This window comes from Mycteria americana, chromosome 4 (assembly GCF_035582795.1).
Source record: "Mycteria americana isolate JAX WOST 10 ecotype Jacksonville Zoo and Gardens chromosome 4, USCA_MyAme_1.0, whole genome shotgun sequence".
Lineage (NCBI taxonomy): Eukaryota > Metazoa > Chordata > Aves > Ciconiiformes > Ciconiidae > Mycteria > Mycteria americana.
In genome coordinates, this window is record NC_134368.1 from 20,762,543 (window position 1) to 20,780,753 (window position 18,211).

At 41.6% G+C, this 18,211-nt stretch overlaps 1 protein-coding gene across 1 annotated transcript in view; it reads right to left on the minus strand.

Annotated features, from left to right (window-relative positions):
• Window positions 1–18,211, minus strand: part of PPARGC1A (PPARG coactivator 1 alpha) — a 66,300-nt gene that overhangs the window by 26,941 nt on the left and 21,148 nt on the right. The window contains exons 3-5 of the mRNA XM_075499855.1: window positions 4,264–4,458; window positions 3,180–3,302; window positions 2,042–2,246 (exon numbers count right to left, since the gene is read on the minus strand). Coding sequence (XP_075355970.1) covers window positions 2,042–2,246; window positions 3,180–3,302; window positions 4,264–4,458 — 523 coding nt within the window. The remainder of the gene's footprint in view (window positions 1–2,041; window positions 2,247–3,179; window positions 3,303–4,263; window positions 4,459–18,211) is intronic.

The following is an 18,211-nucleotide window of genomic DNA, read 5'->3' on the forward strand; positions in this document are numbered from 1 at the left end:
GTAACCCTAAAGGAAAATACCGTTTGACTTATCCTTTGTGAGCTTTCCCTAACTTTGAAAGAAAATATCAGACCCTGATTATTTTTTAAAACAGAAGGAGCCAATTTTCTTGTACTTTTGATTAAATGTATGAACAAATGACTGCAGGTCTGCAAATATCAGTTAAATTTGCAAGGTTGATTCTGCATGAATTGACTGTTCAAGCTGAAAGCATTATATTCTTGTATTTGTATTATATGCAAATCCATTGATATTGAAGTCATATATTGGTGTATGAGGCAAATTTGATGAAAAAACAACATTTCAGAACCCTGTAAATGAAACTGCAGGAATTAAAGAAGAGAGTAATTTCTCTCTGCCTGCAATTTCACCTGCAATACCACCAAAGTCACAGTCATCTGTTAAACACTGGTAAGTTAGCTGTATGTCCCTTTGGACTTTCCTAACCTCTCTTTCCGCGCTGCTTCCACAACCCAACGTGCCCTGCTTCTTTGCACTGAATCTACACAACTGCCTCAGCTGGAAAAAATGCAGCTCTGACCTGAATAGGAAGATTTTATAATCCATATTTATATGTGTGTGTGCATACATCTATGTATGTGTATAACATACATGTGCATATAGCATGTTATACATGATATACCTTACCACGTATCACCTTAACACCCAACAGTGTTAATAAAACCCCCTGTAACTTCTGGCAGGTCTATGTTTCAGTACCATCGCAGAAAGAGACCCAGGTTTTACACGTACAGTTCAGTCTGGATTTTGCTGTGAAACAGACTGCTGAAGCCATCCAGAAGGAGTGGCAGCTGGCATCCAAGAAGCTCTAGGGGCAGTTGGATTTCTTTCTTACAAGAAACATCGTTCAGAGAATTTGAGACCATAATGGAGAAAACTATACTTAGGATGTCAGAATGTACAGCTGCGAGAAGGGTATTTAGTGGCGGGAAGGGAAGATTATTTTTATTAAGTTTGCTTATACTTCCTAGTGAAGAATGAAAAATTAGATTGATGTGGGCTGAAAATGCAGGGAGGGTGGAGGGGAAAAGAAGAAAAAACATATACAGTTTACAATTGTTGCTTTAAAAATACCAGAACAACACATTTAGGGTCATATTCTGATCTCTGTTGCAGCCAGATAACTTCTATTGACTTTAGTGGAGTCATCCAGGAGTTGCACTGATGTGACTGACTTCTAGATGCCAGGCCAATATATATACATAGATGTATTTTAACGTAACAGTAACTTTAAAAAAAAGCTCCCTTTGGGCTCATAAGCTTTTACAGCTTTCCTTTATCTTGGGAAAACAGGCAGGGGAAGAGGGGGAGAGAAAGCGAGAGAGGGGGCTTTAAGTTCTTGCATCTCTGTCATAGAAGTTACTTGTGATATAGACCAGTTCTTTATGCATCGGGGGATACTACAAGTCAACACAAGTGTTTAGTTTTGGCCATAAAGAATCTAAAAAGAGAGAGAAAGATCAGGATGGCAGCTAAACTTTCAACTATTTACAAAATAAAATTACAGACCGGCATTCCAGCTTTAACAGGAATGACACATTTATTGCTTTCTCTGTAGCAGTGAGAGCACTATTTATTGTCTTTTAAGGACTATGTGGCAGGTTAACAATGCCTTCAGTTTTACACTAGCAAAAAAGAAAGCAGCTCACTAATGAACTGGCCTGCCCAGCTTGTTTAGGGGTATAATGATTTCTTAGTGGTACAGTACTCTGTGAATAAGTATCTCCAGCTAGCTTGGTATATTAACATGTGGTATTTGTTAAACTTTTTTTTCTCGAGATTCTTTTTCTGAGGCTGGGGGCAATAGAGACAGGATTAAAATTGTTTAAAAGCTAAATCTAGCTAACAAATTCTAACTTCATTATACAGTTTTAAAATTCTCCCTACACAGAAGAGATGCCGGATTTACAATACTAATCCAAAGAACAGAAGAGGTATCGAGGGTATTCACAACCGCGGTATTCCAGCTTCCCTGCGTTACTGCTGGTACCAAAGCTGTGTTCGGCAGTCCCACGCCTACCTTGCAGATGATTTGTCTGAGACTGCAGATGGGGCTTCCTTTTGGAGGTGCATTTCTCTTTGCTGCTGTTCCTGTTCTCTGCTGGTTTGGTCTGAGGAGGGTCATCATTCGTAGTCAGATACTTGAGAAGTTCAGAGCAGGGACGTCTTTGAGGCTTTTGCTGTTGACAAATGCTCTTTGCTTTATGGCTCCATGAATTCTCAGTCTTAAAAACAGGGCATAATAAAATAAAATAAAACAAAATAAAATAAAATAAAATAAAAAAAAGCTAAAATTAGTGAGCTGAACCTTATCAGAATGGATATAGGTTTTCTGAAGAGATGAGATTTTCAGTGAAGTGTTCAGTCTAAGTGTACTAGATCTATGAACTGTGAATAATTGTTTGCAGAACAAGGAAAGAAAATTACATTTAAAATTCCTAAATGACATTTATACAGCTTTTTATTTCATTTCTCCTACATTTCAATGTTCCTACTCAGCAACATGTAACTAACAAGACCCTACAGCGCCTTTACTGTGAACAAAAAAATAAGCTGGTTTAAACCTTAATTTGCTGCTGATTGCTTAAGCCCAGTATTCACAACTCTCTTAAGTACCCCTAAACGCTCCGTTTTCAGTTACAGTGAACGGCAAGACAAACATTGTTTAATACTGCCTGCTAACAGAATTATGTCAGAGCCCCCATTCTGTCCAATTAATGGCTGATATACATCTTTTGCCAAGAATCCAGTGTCATTTTTCTTAGCTCAGGCAGCCGGTAAAATGGCAGTCCCACATCCTGGAGTCACTCATAAACAACACCAGCCCATCAGCAAATTTTATCGTACCCCCTACTACTCTGTGTATCAATAAAGTAGGCGAGAGTAACAGACGGTGGGACTACAACTGAACTCTGCCAAGAGAAAAAGCATAAATGAAATATTCAGAGCATAAAGGAGCTCAGGTGATTTTCTGGAACTCAGTCTATAATCTGTTCACCTTTTTTTTTAAAGCAATTGCAAGATAGTAGGCAGATTAATACAATACATATAGACCTACTGCTTGCTTGGTTGCTGAAAGCATAAAAGACCTTGTTACACTTTTTCTTTCTTTTTTTTTTTTTTGCTTTTTTTCCTTATTACAAAGATTAAGTTTGTACCTTAACAACCACAGGGCTTGTTCTGATCCTGTGATTAGTGTTTGCATGGTTTTGTGTGCTGAGACCACTGCATTCATTGTAATTTAGCTGAGTGTTGGCTGGAGCCAGCAAGAGCTTCTTAAGCTACAAACACATCAGGGAAAGGGAGGTGGAAGGAAAAGAGTAAAGTTATGCATCTTTATGGATTAAAATGACTTATCTACATTTTTGCATAGTTACTTAAAGCTAGCTATATCAATTTCAGCAAGCAAAGTACAAAACAACAGAAAGAAGGGCTCAATATTCCCCAGAGCAAACAGATTTCATTTTCTTCTGGCTTGGCAGCATACTTCTGCTCCCTTTACTGCAGTATACTGCGGGGCAAGCAGAAATGACAGGGGTCTTGGATTTCTGAATCCATGGCAAAATGGAATTCTCGGTGATCTGTTTGACAGAAGAGGCCTCTGATCTAAACAGAGACGTTGACTTTAACAGACTAATGGATACAGTGTCAAGATGCAGGTATCTGGCTCTGCTTCCGCAGAAGCCAGTGATAAGGGGCTTTCAGCAGAAACAGAATCACATCTCAAACTGGTTTTACTGAGCAAAATGCATATAAGGTTTCACCCACATCCTCACCTAAGGTTCAGTTTTGCCCTGATTAGCACTAAACTGGTGCTTACTGGTCAAATCAATGATAAAGGCACAAAATTAGCCCCATATCCCACCAGACTCAATGGGCCTTTCTTTACAGATCACCAAAAGCGACGTCTAAACGTACACACAAAAAGAGCCCTGAGAAATGAAATATGAATTAAAAACCATTACCCTGACTTATTTGAACAGAATGATAAGCAAAAGTGCCAGCCATTAGTACAAGAATCTCAAAAACAATCTCTTCAACACACTTTTTAATAGATTGCCTTATTAGTTATCCTATGGCTATTTGGTGGGGTTTTTTCCCTGCTTAATTTTCAGTTCTTTACTTGATTTTCCTTTCCAGTCTAAATGAAAAGTCCAGACCTTACTGTGACTACATCATACCCATGCAGCGGGTAGCCAGAGGCACATCCAATTCCTGTTAAACAGTAGGAAGGGTTCTTACTAGAGACGGCTCTTCTGCCTCCTGAGTTGGAGGGGTGCCGTCGGGCATTGGGGAAGGGCTAGCGGCATTTTCGTTGGTCACATCTCCATCTGTCAGTGCATCAAATGAAGGCAATCCATCCTCATCCACAGGGATGCTGTCCAGTGTTTCAGTGAGAACGGCTAGCAAGTTTGCCTCGCTCTCTTCATCTATCTTCTGTGGGAGGGGAAAAAACAAAAAGCAGAACCAGGTGAGAAGAGAAAAGGAACAAAACGATGCCTCTGTATGTGAATAAGCAGTCAAAACACAGTTAAACCAGCCCTTGAAACAGTAACCTGCAACAGCGTCTCAGAAGATGCAATTAAGCGCAATAAAATTATCCATCTCTGCGTTCAAGAGAAATCTCTTTGCACTCGCACTGTATTGCTCTAGTTTACTTTTCTTCCACAATTCTTTTTTTTAATCCAGTGTTAACAACGAGAAGTAATCACCCAGGGATTGTATTACAGGATGTGCCTAAGCTGCTGACACCTAATGATGGTGTCAGCCCAGGCTGTCTCTTTCTTTCTCTTTTCAACACTGAACATCAGCTAATTGGCCTGACAAAATTACAAGAATCAGAGAATAAGACAGCTAATCAGAAGACCAAAATGAATCACCAGTGAAATTTGGAAAACCTTGTTCACATACGTGGCCTGGTGTAAGAGAGAAAGGTTCCCCCTTCTATACTTCTGGAAATCCTTGCTCCAAAACCAAGCAAAAACCTTCTCATTCCTGAGCATTTGGGCATAACACTAGCCATCAGGGCTCATATTGTAGATGGCAGGCTCTCTGGGTTTCTTTTAAAGAAACGTATTAAGCAGGTTGCCTTTGAAGTTGTCCTTTTGAGTTATGTCGTTTGAGTGCTCAATGCGACTATTGTATGCGTTTATCTAATTCAGACTGCAATTATAAAAAGTAGATTAATTCCTAATCAGATGTGGCTGTAATGTTAATTTATATTAGATCTTATTTCAGCAACAATACTTCTTTTTGTCAAATTGAGTAAATTTAAATGCCTCCTGATTTTTTAATGAAATATAGTCCCTACTGTATATTAACATACAGATTTTTGGAGTACTGAGAGTTCTGAAGAATAGAATTGTGTAAAAATCATTATATCTATTTTTCAGAAAGACTGGAAATTGATCTTGACAGATCAATTATCTAGGATTCCTAGGCTGATCCTTGTGCTATTAAAATAAATGAAAAGCCTTTCACTGATTCCAGGGATATCAAATTGGGAGTTTTTCCACCAGCTTCAGAGTGGTTCATCACACTCCAGGTTCACACTGCAGAGATTTCAGCTGAGTTCAAATCTCATAGTTTAAAAGTGAACTAGCAAGGAATACACCAGTAAGACAAACAAAAGCTCTCCCTTTTGGAAAAAAAAAAAGTTTAAAAAGTCAACAACAAAACATTCCCAGTAACACCTCAGAAAAGAAAAAAAAAAAAATATCAAGTGACTCTGGGTATCCCTTAGCATTACTTTTTTCAGTAATGCTGTATCTACCAGACTCTGAACAGAGATGCTGATAAACCACACAGATAATTGCTCCTGCCAAATCATACCTCATGGCTTCTTACATAAAAGCTCTGTCTTTGAGCTGGAAAGCTACGGCAGAGCACAGACTGTTCTGGTGCTTACAGCATCATCTCCAAGAAACAAGTAAACATTCAGGCAAAGCTAAGGCTAAGGAGAAGCATTTACTTAAAAGGCCAAAAGGGTCCTGGCCACTGAGAAAAAGAATCTAAGTCTCGGTATCTGATGATTTCCACCATACCAAGCAGACACATGCACAGTGCCGTGACTGTCAGTGTGCAGAGGATGGAAATAAGCAGAGGGAAGCCACCTTGCGAATAAAACCACGCTCCAAATGCAGCTTTTCACAGCCACTTTTCGAGAGGCAAAGAGGAAAATTATGGTGTCACTTCTAGAAAAGTATGAAAAGGTGTTATCAGGTGAAAAAGTGCTTTGCGATGTAACGAACCGCTGACTTTTTTTCCGATGGCGTTTCAAACCCCTTGCAGGTGGTGGGATGAATGGTGGCAAGAGCCCAGCCCCGCACCAGGAACTTCTTCAGCAAGTCTTGCTGGTGGGGCGCACCGCTACCCCCCCTTACTGAGCCTTGCAGCTTATAAAGCTGACAACAAAGCTGGAAGTGCTACTATTTCTAACAGGGAATGCCTTCTTTAATAATAGCATGCCAGAAGAAACCCTGATATTTGCTGTTAGCTGCTTAGCTCTCGTGCTTTAAACAGACACTCAAGTGCGCTGACATTCAAGAACAGAAAGTTGAGTGGACACTGGTCCTCATCACAGCAATTTCAATTAGTTTTGTACAAGTTTCAACATTCAAACACCCCAGAGAAAGCACAGGATGTGACAAAGAGGGCTCTGTTAAACAATTAATGTCACTTTCCATTATTGCTTCAGTCCCAATTTACAGAGCAAATAAATCAAAGTCACCACAGATGAAGCACACTAGCTGGCTAACACATGTCTATTCACAAACGACATGGCAGCAGGAACACATTAGTCAAGAAAATGACATTGTGAGATAACCTTTTAAAGGTTTAACTATGCTATTGCTCCTAATTGTCCTAAATTACTGTTTATAAAGAAACACAATTATTAGATACAGCAGAAATGGTGCTGAGAGGAGATGCGGAGGGAGAGATGGTCGGGCACATCAACGTCTGAGCAATAATCACTGAAGCAGCAGCTTTCTGCTTTGCTATCGCAACTTGAGTCTTGGTGTTGACAGCACTGGGGAGAAGCAACGCCATGGCCAAATGCAGGCTCTTTCACGGTTTCAGCACTGTCACCGGAGAAGTTCATGTTTCAGACTGGCATCCAACCTGCACATCACCCAGGCTCGGTGGATCAGGAGAAGCTGAGCACCTTCCATCTCCGCTGAGGTCAGAGGAAGTGCTGCATGCTCTCAGGAATTCGCTCCGCCATGTCCTTAACTTCCAAGCAGGGTCACACTGAAAGGGTTTGCTTCTGTCTAAAGCAGGAGATCCTAAGTATTTAGACCACCTAAATGAACTACAGAGTGTAAGAAAAAGGGGTGCAGGATAATCTCGAACGTAAAGCCGCACGGCAAATACATGCAATTATTAAACACTTATGACAACAATTCATAATGACAGCATCTTGCTAACTAATGGGTCTTTTTAATGCAGAAGCAGTTATGCATCACTTCCCAGCCACCCTGCATGAACTTCTTCGCATCCTTGGTTGTTAGTTTAACATATAGACGTCAGAGCCAGAGGTTTTTTGACCTCTGTAAATTTTCACCCAGCTGAAGGAGGCAAGGAACCAAAGTATGTCACTGAACACCCGTGCCCCCACATTTCTGACAGCAAAAGTTTCTAGCGTATCCAGAATGGCATTAGCTCTGAAAAGAAATAAGATTTGACACTGGTGTCACTGTGCATGGGCGAATGCAATGGGGAAAGCCAGCTAGTGCTGTAAACTGCCAGAACACCAACTGATCCTCAAAAATGAGTGATCTAGGACCCCAAAGACCATGAAAAGTTTCTAACTGTGCTCTTCTCTGCTTTTACATGTTTTGCTCTAATGCTTTAATATTTCTACAGCACTAAAAATAATTCTCTGTCTGAAAACACTTTATTAGTTGTGTAACAATCTTATTCTAATTGGGTTTCTGCCTTCAGTAAAATGTCTCCAGAGATATTCTCTCTTTGCCCAGTGAAAAGCTATAAGAAATGAGTTGATAATTTACCCACACAAAGGTATTTAAATCCTCTACCCCTGATAATTCTTTCTCTTTTGCTTATTCTGCCTATTGACGGAGCCTAGTTCACCTCGTGGTTAGCATTTTATGTCTATAATACATGTTACTTGTCGGCAATCCCATTGCAGATGCCTAAGACGGAGCTGTAACGGAGACTTGGCCACCTTGTCTTTCCTATGCACCAATCCTTTCTTAAAAACCTTGAAGCCAGTGTGCAGAGGTCCAGACACAGGACTCCACTGTAGCTCTCTCGCAGTCAGCTTGGGTATGCTGATTCACTCCAGAAAAGAGTCAAGCGCATCATTTAGAAAATCTTTTCCAAATGTTAATAGTATCTTCCAACATCTTCCCTCTGGTTGATTCCCTCCACCTTTCATTTGTGATTATTACATGCACAGCTTTTGCTTACTGTATCTCACGGAGTGAAATCAGCTAATGAATGATGATGATGCTCTAAAGTTTCTTTACTGATAATTTGAACAGTGCAGGGGCCCATCTTGATTCATATTGAAAGATCAGGGTCTAAACTGCGGTATTAATCCACAGCCCCGAGGAGGTGGGAGTAGTGGCAGCTTGCCACGTCTTTGTAAAAAGCCCAGGAAACTTTGGGACAGATCCACAGCTGGTAGAAGCTGTCACCACTCCAGCAGCCCAGCTCAGTAAGCAATTCAGAGCAGCCAGGTGTACACCTGAACTCACGAGGGATCACCATTTCAACATATCGACTCATTTCTCCTCAGTAGCCTAAGATCTATTCATAGCACAATTAACAAAGAAAATAAAAGATTTTCCTCCAGCTGAAAATATCCGAGTGATCTAAAAATACTAATACATTATGGCACTACTTTCAAAAGCACAGAAATGACTTGTGAGCACATCTGGGACTTCCAACAGGATTTAATTCCTTAATGACACATTTTGGAATAAGAACGTCCTTAAAATTCACACTGCTAGGAGAAATGAGGGGTACGGATTCACCCCTTTTTGCACATAGGGATGCAGAGGCACCGAAAAGCTCACCAACACCACCCCAGCCCTGAGCACCTCCTGTCAACAAACATGCAGGAGTAAGTGCAGATGGTATCTCAGCCCTGGCCCCACAAACCAAGCTTTGCCACCCGAGGATAAGGAGCTGCAGGCTGGGCAGAAGCACAGGGAAGGTAGGAGGAGGGAATGGATTAGGATGCAGGCTGGTCTTCCTGCTCCTGCCAGCGAAAAATGAGAGCTGAGGTCAGGGACGGTGAAAAAGAAGAGTTACAGTCCAAGTTTTCCCTCTTCTGGAGCAGAAGGAGCCAACCTGCCACGGTACCGGCACAGACAGTGCTGTCATGGCGATTTTGCTGCTTTCTCAATGTGCTGTCCAAGGCAAGTGCCTCCTTCTCCTTGACTTAGAGCTGGCCGTACCTGGCAGTATTTTCTCCCAGGGCCAAAGAGGAATCAGTGCTCCAAGTGGAGAACCACTTGTTCCACCCTACCTGCTCACAACCAGTCCCATGCCATTATATATTTTGAGAAGTATTTCAGCTTTTATTTTACTGTTCAACTGCTTTGCAAATCCTTAGGCGTCCTGTGCTGTCTTACAGTAAAAATCCACATGATGCATTTGCATTAGAACGTTTTTCCAAGGTCTGTTAGTCTGGTCCCCAAGAGACACTCCCATAATTGAAATGCTTAAGTCCAGAGCTATCAATTATCTTTAAAAACAAAATGGAGTCCCACTAGGAGAAAATTACAGCCAGGTTTCTTTATATGTAGTAGAAATGTGGGGATTAATTATCACCACCCCTGTGCAAATGCCTTTAGGGTATGGGAAGGAAACGAGATCTTCTCCTCTTGAAGGAGACAGCTATACTCATACTCCTCATGTGCACCTGTAGGCAAAGACCACTTGAATCCAGAGCTTGCCTTCTGATTTCGGCAGTCCCATTGCCCAACATATGGGCTGCGTATATATCTCATCTGTAAGACCAACCACATCCCTGCATTTATGTAAAAGCTTCACCCCAGCTGGATTTCTGGAGATATTGTACAGACTTGAAGCAATATGCTCTGCCATCCCACTCTCCCCCAGAACAATGTTAAATAAATAGTGTAATTATACACAATGCAGGTACTGCAATGCTTAACTTCCAGAGCTAGGTCCCTGGAGTGGAACCAACTCCCGGCATCGCTCCCAGGGACATTATAGCACCACAAGAAGGACCTCTGCAAGGTCCACAGGCTGAAGGAGACGGGAGCACCTGCAGCATCCATTTCCCCCTCCCTTCTCCAGTGTATAACAACATAAAAGTAACAATATTTATTATTATTCATGTACTCAACATGGTGTATATTTCTAGTCTCAAAAAGTTCTCATGTTTAATCTTGGTTACTGGACTCGGGTTACTTTCTCTCTGAAAGAGAGACGCACTCACCTGACATCGTAAAACTTCTGTCAAGTATCTGGGATTAAAGCATCACAACGCAAAACCACAGCACAGGCCATTTGCAAATAGGGTTTTCTTTAAGATCATGCCCTTAATCACCCAAAGTAATGCTGCCATAGTTCCTGTGAGATGGACTATCTATCCAGGTGAAAAATCTAACCTTTCTGCTCTAAGCTAAACATGTCAGTTTAAAAGAGCCTACTAAATATTCTTCTACCACAAAGTCACTTTTTTTATTGCTTCTAACGAGTTGTAGCAGTTCAGAAGTTTCCATTACAGCCTGGCAATTAAGTTTCTAATAAACTGAAGAGCTACTAATTGACTTATTCATCTCACAAACTGAGGATCCAGCTAGAAACCTGTAACTCGTTTTACATCTTCCGACCAAAATCCATTCATGTTTTGCAAGCCATTCCAATTTCATTTGTGTAAACTGCATCCTTCCCCTCTATGATAGTAATCTTTGATTCTGGGGAAAAGACAAAACAAAAAATCATCTGAGAGCAAGCTATTGTGCCGTTGACTGTGTTAAGGGGGCCAATGATAAGATATTGCTGTGCTGGAATCGGTGCACCGGTGGTACAACCAATATCAAAAATTTATGGTAATTGAAACCACAGAATCTTTGGAAATGCAGTCAGTTTGACTCAGTATCAAAAGGTCACTCTATTCAATTTATACTTGGTGCTGAGCACAATATTGAGAAAACACCTGAAAGCAAATCACCTTACCAGCAGTTTGGGCCTCTACATTTACTGACTACATAGGCTAATTTGCTGATTACTAAATAAATGCATTACCTATGTTTTGGACCGGGTTAGCTCACCAGAGGAGCTTTTTCACTTGTACAGGACTTGACACTGTAAAAGCATTACCAAACTTCTTACCAGGAACCACATGTCCGTAACACTGAGGCACGTCGTGGACATGCTATCGTGTTGTCTTGCCCAGTGCCAGGAAGACCAGCTGGTCTTCATGGGTGGGGAACTGGAGCAGGAGAAGACCTGGCATGTCTTGTCCAGCCCATGGTGGGCTAGGTTTGGGCAGAGTTCCACATTGAAGCACAAAACTCTACCTATGTCTCCGGTGAGGAAAAACAAGAGCAGGGAAAGGGCAGAAGTGCAAAGGGGAGGAAAATCCTGATAAGAGCCACAGAAAAAAGAAAGGTTGGGAGTTTTCCTTCACTGTGCAAGGCAGCCAGAGAAGTAAAGGGGGAGGCGAAGTTTGCTTGCTGCCAGCACTGGTGGGGAAGCAGGGGTGAGCAGAGGAGCAGGTGAGCTGCCGCTGGGGAGGGGGGACGCAGGACGGGCAGCCTGACCCGCACAAGTAGCTCACTGCCTGGGGTGTTAGAGGGTACACAGGCTGCTCCCCGAGCCCACCACCCAGCACCTTCCCCCCTAGAGCAGCACACAGCACCTCTTACTCATCCTCCCATCCCCTTTTACAGGCAATCATTCATGCACGTGATAAGGTCCTGAGCAACAACCCAGACAGAGATTTTTAATTATTATTACGCACCTAAAATATGCAGGATGGTAGACAGTCACAGTTCCTGACCAAGGGTCCCAATCCAGGCAAGCTCTAATGGAGAATGAGTACTGCAAAAAGAGGGAGGCAGGGGGAGGAAGGCTACAGGCTACAGCATCAGGTAGGGAAGATGTTTGGGACTCTCCCCATGGCAGAGCTTTCAGTGACGGTGTCAGCAGTATTTCAGTCCAAATATTCAAACACTGCTTGCTCAGATTTATTTATTTACTTGATTTATGGTACATGCCCACACTAATCTCTCTGCACCGACATAAAATTTTTCAACATTCATATACCTTTGTTAGGCAGCATGGCATGTTCTGGGAAAAAGAGAGCTACATATATTTTGCAGTGATTATTTCACACGTGTAATTGATGTAAAAACTTCTTTTTCCTCTTGATAATGACAGACACCTCTCAAAAATGCACTTGAGTGGTAGTATAGACCCTTCCTTTGCAAACTATGAAGCATAATCTTGTTGCTTTTGTTCATTCTCTACTTCAGTGTTGCATTTGCTTTAGTTTTAATTATATTGGATGTGTCAGGATGTCTATCATAATCCCTGCTTCTTTCTAGAGATTTATGACTCTAAACAAATACAAATTTCAGGGTAAAATTATATACAATATAGCAGAGAAGAGTTTATATATATTTTTAAATTTTGTTCAATTATATGGAGACTGTTTTTTGTGTGAACAGAACACACACTCAAAAATTCCTTTTTAAACAGCAAAATAAGGCACTTCTATCTGGTGCTTTTACTGTTAGCAAATTGGAATTTAATTTGACCAGGAAATTAGCATTTGTAAAGTATCAAGTTCATTAAATGCTTTTTATGATGTTTTAATTTTTCAGCGTGTTCAGCTTCATCAAACCTACCACCATGCCTGTTGAACAGGTACGACAAACACAAGTCATGTCTCACAGGAAGAAAAACACTGATTTTCCTTAGACCTGCAGCATGAATGGATCAGTACACCTTTAATACGTCTGGGCTTCCCATCAATTTTTATTGTGATCTAACTGGAAGGCTGCCATCTGGTCTGAGCTGGCTAAAAGAGTTTATTCAGACACAACACAAAAACTTGTTTACAAGGCTAAAGATGCATTTATTCTGTATGTTTTACCTATGTAGCTATACTCCTGTCTTTTAAGCGTCACAGCAATGTCCCGAACATGCTCCTGGTATGTACCAGCACACGTGTTGAGTGACACACATACCATTTAGAGAGGTGGTTTAGCTAGATAAAATAAACAAAGATAGTAGACACTAGCCCTAAAAAACCTGAAGGAATCACCATGAAGAGGAAAAAAAAATATCTTTAGATATGTGCACTCTACTCTTACCAGGCTAAAAAAGTTTCAAAAAACCTCAGTGGCGTTCCCATATCTAAGGAGATGCTCAGCCAGCTGAGAGAACACCCCAGGCACCTGTACTGTGAGCATCCTAGGCTGAAAGCAGTAAAAGGCTCCTTTATAATGAAGCACCAAGTGAGAATGTGGAGATGCCGCAGTAAGGAAAGTGCTAACAGGTATAAGGTTTAACACAGCACACATCACAGGTGCACTTTGCCAGGCTTTTCAGTTCCCTTTTCCAGTCCCATGAAAACAAAATGTAAGCTTGTCCCAGCGGGCAAATAAGCCCTCGCCTCAAAAAGCAGTGACTGAACAGCACATCCTGGTAAACCCCTACAACCACCGAGGACACTCTTCAGGATGAGGAGATGTGTCTGAATTTTCCGCCAGTTAAGCATTTGGATTCATTTAGATGTCTCATAATATCCTTAACTATGTATTTCCTTGATTTGTCACTAGGTGTTAAGACTTTAATGTTCTTTCAGTGCAATTTTGTGTATGTGAATAGAATCGTAAACTAGAGGTGGTGATTTTAAAACAGAAAACATTAAAAAAAAAATAAAGATCACAGAAGAGCTATCTGTTGCAAAGCCTCCTCTAGAGCACGTCCACTGTTGGCTCGTTTCTAAGTTTCCTGGACCTCACTAGTCTTCACAGATAATGTTGATAAAACGGGGTTGACACTAAAATGTAAAACTAATTTGCTACTTTACACTAAAGCTACCTTGCTCATTTACCCTCAACCAGCCTAGCAGAGTTATGTAGCGCATACATACTGCGGTGCACGCTACAGTTCCCACTGCAGTTGCCTCTCTTCTATTTATTTCTTAGTCAAACCTGAATATATTGCTCATTCTCTGCTAGTCTTTTAAAAGTGTGTGTTCTTGATCACCAGCCCTCCATCTGTGCGATGTAAAAGACTGTATTTTTCTGTGTGAGGCACTGATGTTAACCAGTCCTTTTTGCATCAGAAATAGTGAAAGTGAACCTGGGTGGGTTTTTTTTTTGCCCTGCGTCTTTAAAAATGACCCGTAACATGCAGTCAAGTCCAGCTGCACCTATTAATGCACTAAGTACCATTATTAATTAGGCCATAAGTTCCTTTAGGCAGGGACTGTCTTTTTGTTATGTGTTCATACAACCCCTTTCACAATGGTGTCCTGATTTACAATTGGGCTTTGAGATGCTGCCACAGCACCTATAATAAATAATTTTGGGTACTTCTATTTAATCCTGCTAGTAACCAAAAGAAAAAGAACTTGGGCCCAGATGTTCAGCTGCTGTAAATTAGGGCCTCTCCACGGGTTTTAACGGAGCTATGCAGATTTACACTAGCTGGGGACCTGGACCACTCCTCTTCGGGTATTTGATTCTGAAGCTGAGAGCAGCAGCTCCTGCGTACTTTATCTGTACCAACCTGGCCCGGGACTAACGGCAGTCCAGCCTAAGGCCAGTAAGGGCTAATTCTTCCTGCTTACCAAGTGAGTTTTGCAGCTGAGCACTACATTGCTACAACTAAGCAGATGAGTTTAAAAGTGGCTTGGGTGCATCTTGCCTACAATGTGGTAGACGCTGTGCTCACAAAGGTCATTTCCTACTGGAAATGCACTGATGTATTTGTTCATGTCAAGTGCATTTGCAGTTTAAAAGTTATCCCCACTGAAGTCAACAGAAGTTATAGTTCAAGCCTATGTAGCTGCTAGATGCACAGCCAAAACCCCACAGGATGTGCCTAATCCCAGGAATACTAAGTAAATTGCAGCCATTTGAATACTAAACCAGAGGTGGGACCCTGCAGGTCACTGGCTTCAACACAGCCTAGGCTTTCTTGGCTCAGATGGCCTCCCTTTGTATTGAGACATTTTGTCCTGCTCCATCAGCGCCCAAAATGAGGGGTAGAAAGAGGGGAAGGGAGCCACAGACTGGAAACAGCCCGAGATGAAAGAGCCGCATTCCTGATCCAGTGTCCTGGGAAGGGAAATTCTGTTTAAGTGACATTTCTGGGGGCAGAAGGCTGGAGCTACTATAGTTGATCCAGGCAGCATGACCTCTGTTTCTAACTATTTCAGAGGACAGGATATTGTTCTTAAGTCTTGCTCAGCTGGCTGAGAGGAGCGGGTGGGACCACTTGTGTTTAGGTAGCAATAAAATCCTGTTTTGTAAACGTACTTAAGAATCACACGCCATTGGGGGGGGGGGAGAAGGGGAAGGGGAAAGAGAAGAAAGTAAATACGGTTGCACTTCATCCTATAAACTAGGGGGCAAGGGGGAACCCACATAGTATTTCCAATAAAAAAGAGCTATCTGTAAATGAATAATATTGCCAAGTTTTATCTACCTGAAGCACTCCAAACCACCAGCATGCAATGAGCACCACAGTGTTTTACAGCTGCATATGGCATTGCCCCCTTTTCGACAGCAAAGGGTGCCCCGAACCCGAGTGCCGGTGGCACAGGGAGCATAACGCCGACCCCAGCTTGACTCTCCCTTGGATTAGAGCAGCACAAACCAAGCGTCACCCAGCGAAGTCAATGGAGTTAAACCAGGACAGATTAAGTGTAAGTGAGAAGCAAATCAGGCCCTTTATGCCTTGCCCTTCCTTCCCTGAAAAACTAAGTATGTTCCTTTTTCCTCAGACGCATCGATACCAATAGCCTAAACTGCCCCGATTGGGTTTCACCGGTGGCAACGCAGCGATGTTTATTTCCATTAGGCTGGGTCTATAAAATCCTCCTTTCATTCCTGCGCTTCTATGATTTCCAAATAGCAAAGCCTGACATTTGGTCTCTGACAAGCAACGCTTTATATTGGGACATTTGAAAAAAAATCTATACGAAGAAAGCTCTTAAGACAAGATAGGCTGAGCGTTTTCACCACAAATGGTTTGTTTTAGCTATCTCTCTGCCTCCTGTAAGACGGAAATCAGACAGCTTACTGGCTTAGCTTGTTAGGCCAGGTTAAAGGATGCAACGCTGAAAGGCTCTTACAGAAGCTTACCCTTGGACTAAAAATAGCAGGCACTAGAGAATTATCTTAAATACTACCAAACTTGTTCTGCACTGTGAATGCAGATAACTGTAATATGTTTCCATTTTTGGTAGTTTTAGAGCTTTTTAAAGTTATGCTTGCTTTAGCTGACTATTTAATTAGTTTCTGATTCTATTTGCCACTTTTTCTCTCAGAGATATAGCCTGAGGGGTACTTTGCCTATGAATCCTTTGTATTTAGCAGCGTTGCTATTGTTAATGTCTAATGAGCTGTTGGATTTGCCAAACACTTGGTATAGGTACAAACACTTCTTTGAAATATAAATGTTTAACACATAGCAAATAGCAAATGAGAAGATACTCTAATGCTGCATCCTCACTCTCTCACTGCATGTCTTATCAAAAGAGAGTAAAAATAAAAATCTGCTTTATTACATTTAATTCTGAAATTCCAAAATGCATATCTGAGCAAGACATTTTTAGCTCACTGCCCAGGACTTTAGAAGAAAACGAAATGATTTTTGGTACCATAAGAGGACTCGCACACATGGGCAAGGCTCCATGGTCTAACATGGTTCCCTGCCAGCTGAACTGTAGAGCTATCAGTGTTTTATTTGGGGTAAAACTGCAAGACCCTACAGTCTTTAATGAAGCCACCTCATCTTTAAAACATATAAAATGAGCTTTTTTTTTTTTTTAAGGCTACAAGCGGTTCTTTTTAAGTGGTCTTAAGCAGGATACCTGTTCGTCTGCTCCTCACTGAAAACCATGACAAGGTATCAAAACAAAGAAACTCCAAAGTAAAGCACAAATGTTCTCAGTCCTTCCATACATTTTACTCATGCTACAGCCAGTCTGAAAGACATCACTGCAGAAATCAGTCATGTGGTGTAACATCCCTGCTGCTGTTGCTTCCTCAACTCTCCGCAATTCTGCAGATAACACCGCCATGGGTACTCGCTGTACGAGCTCAGATTGGGAACATCACAGGATTCAAGCAGCAAGTGCCTCTGCACACTGATTCCTGCCCACTGCCTTCCACACGACGTCCCAGGTACTACACCAGTCTTGGCACCTGGATGATTGCCGTAACAAGAGTACCAAATGGAAACTGATTCAGGCACGTATTTTAGCATGTTTTCCAGTATTTTTTCCTTCCCTGGCTCTACTGCAACTTTTTAGTATAAGTCACTTTTAATATAATTTAAAACCCCTACCTTGAGTAAGGCCAACTTCTAGAGACAAATTCTGGGCAAGATCAAGATAAAACCCAACCGTGCAGCTGAACAGAAGTTCCTTCCCTCATTGGGCAGGCACTGCATCTGACTGCTGTGGAGCTGGCAGAGCCTGTCCTCTCAGACACAATTTTTATTTGACTCTCTTTTCAGGGTGAGAAATGTTTTCACTCTTAAATAGTGGTGGAATTCAGAGACTCCCTCACCAGATATATACCCAGTGCCTTTATAAGCTCACACATAGAGGCATAACACACATGCCTTGCAACTGCCATTAAAACCCTCCAAGTGTCTTCATTTGGGAAGTAAGTTTTCTTTTTGAGTCAGGAGTTAAGTTCACAGCCTCTCTGTCAAATAAACAACATGTCTGTTGTCACCTGGCTGCTGAGCAAGCCCTGCCTTTGAAAATATGCACTCAGAGATTTTAGCCATCTATTTCTTAGCCTTTCCTTCCACAGTCATGCAGCAAAAATACCGCTCCATCTTCATTATGATGATTAACATTACTATCCATCTCCTGCAATTTAAATTTCTCCTGGTTAAGTGTTACTCTAGCACTACCAAGACAACAGCCCTATTGCACTGAACGATCTCCAGTCACATTGTAAGGGAAAGTATCTGCAGAAAGTACTCA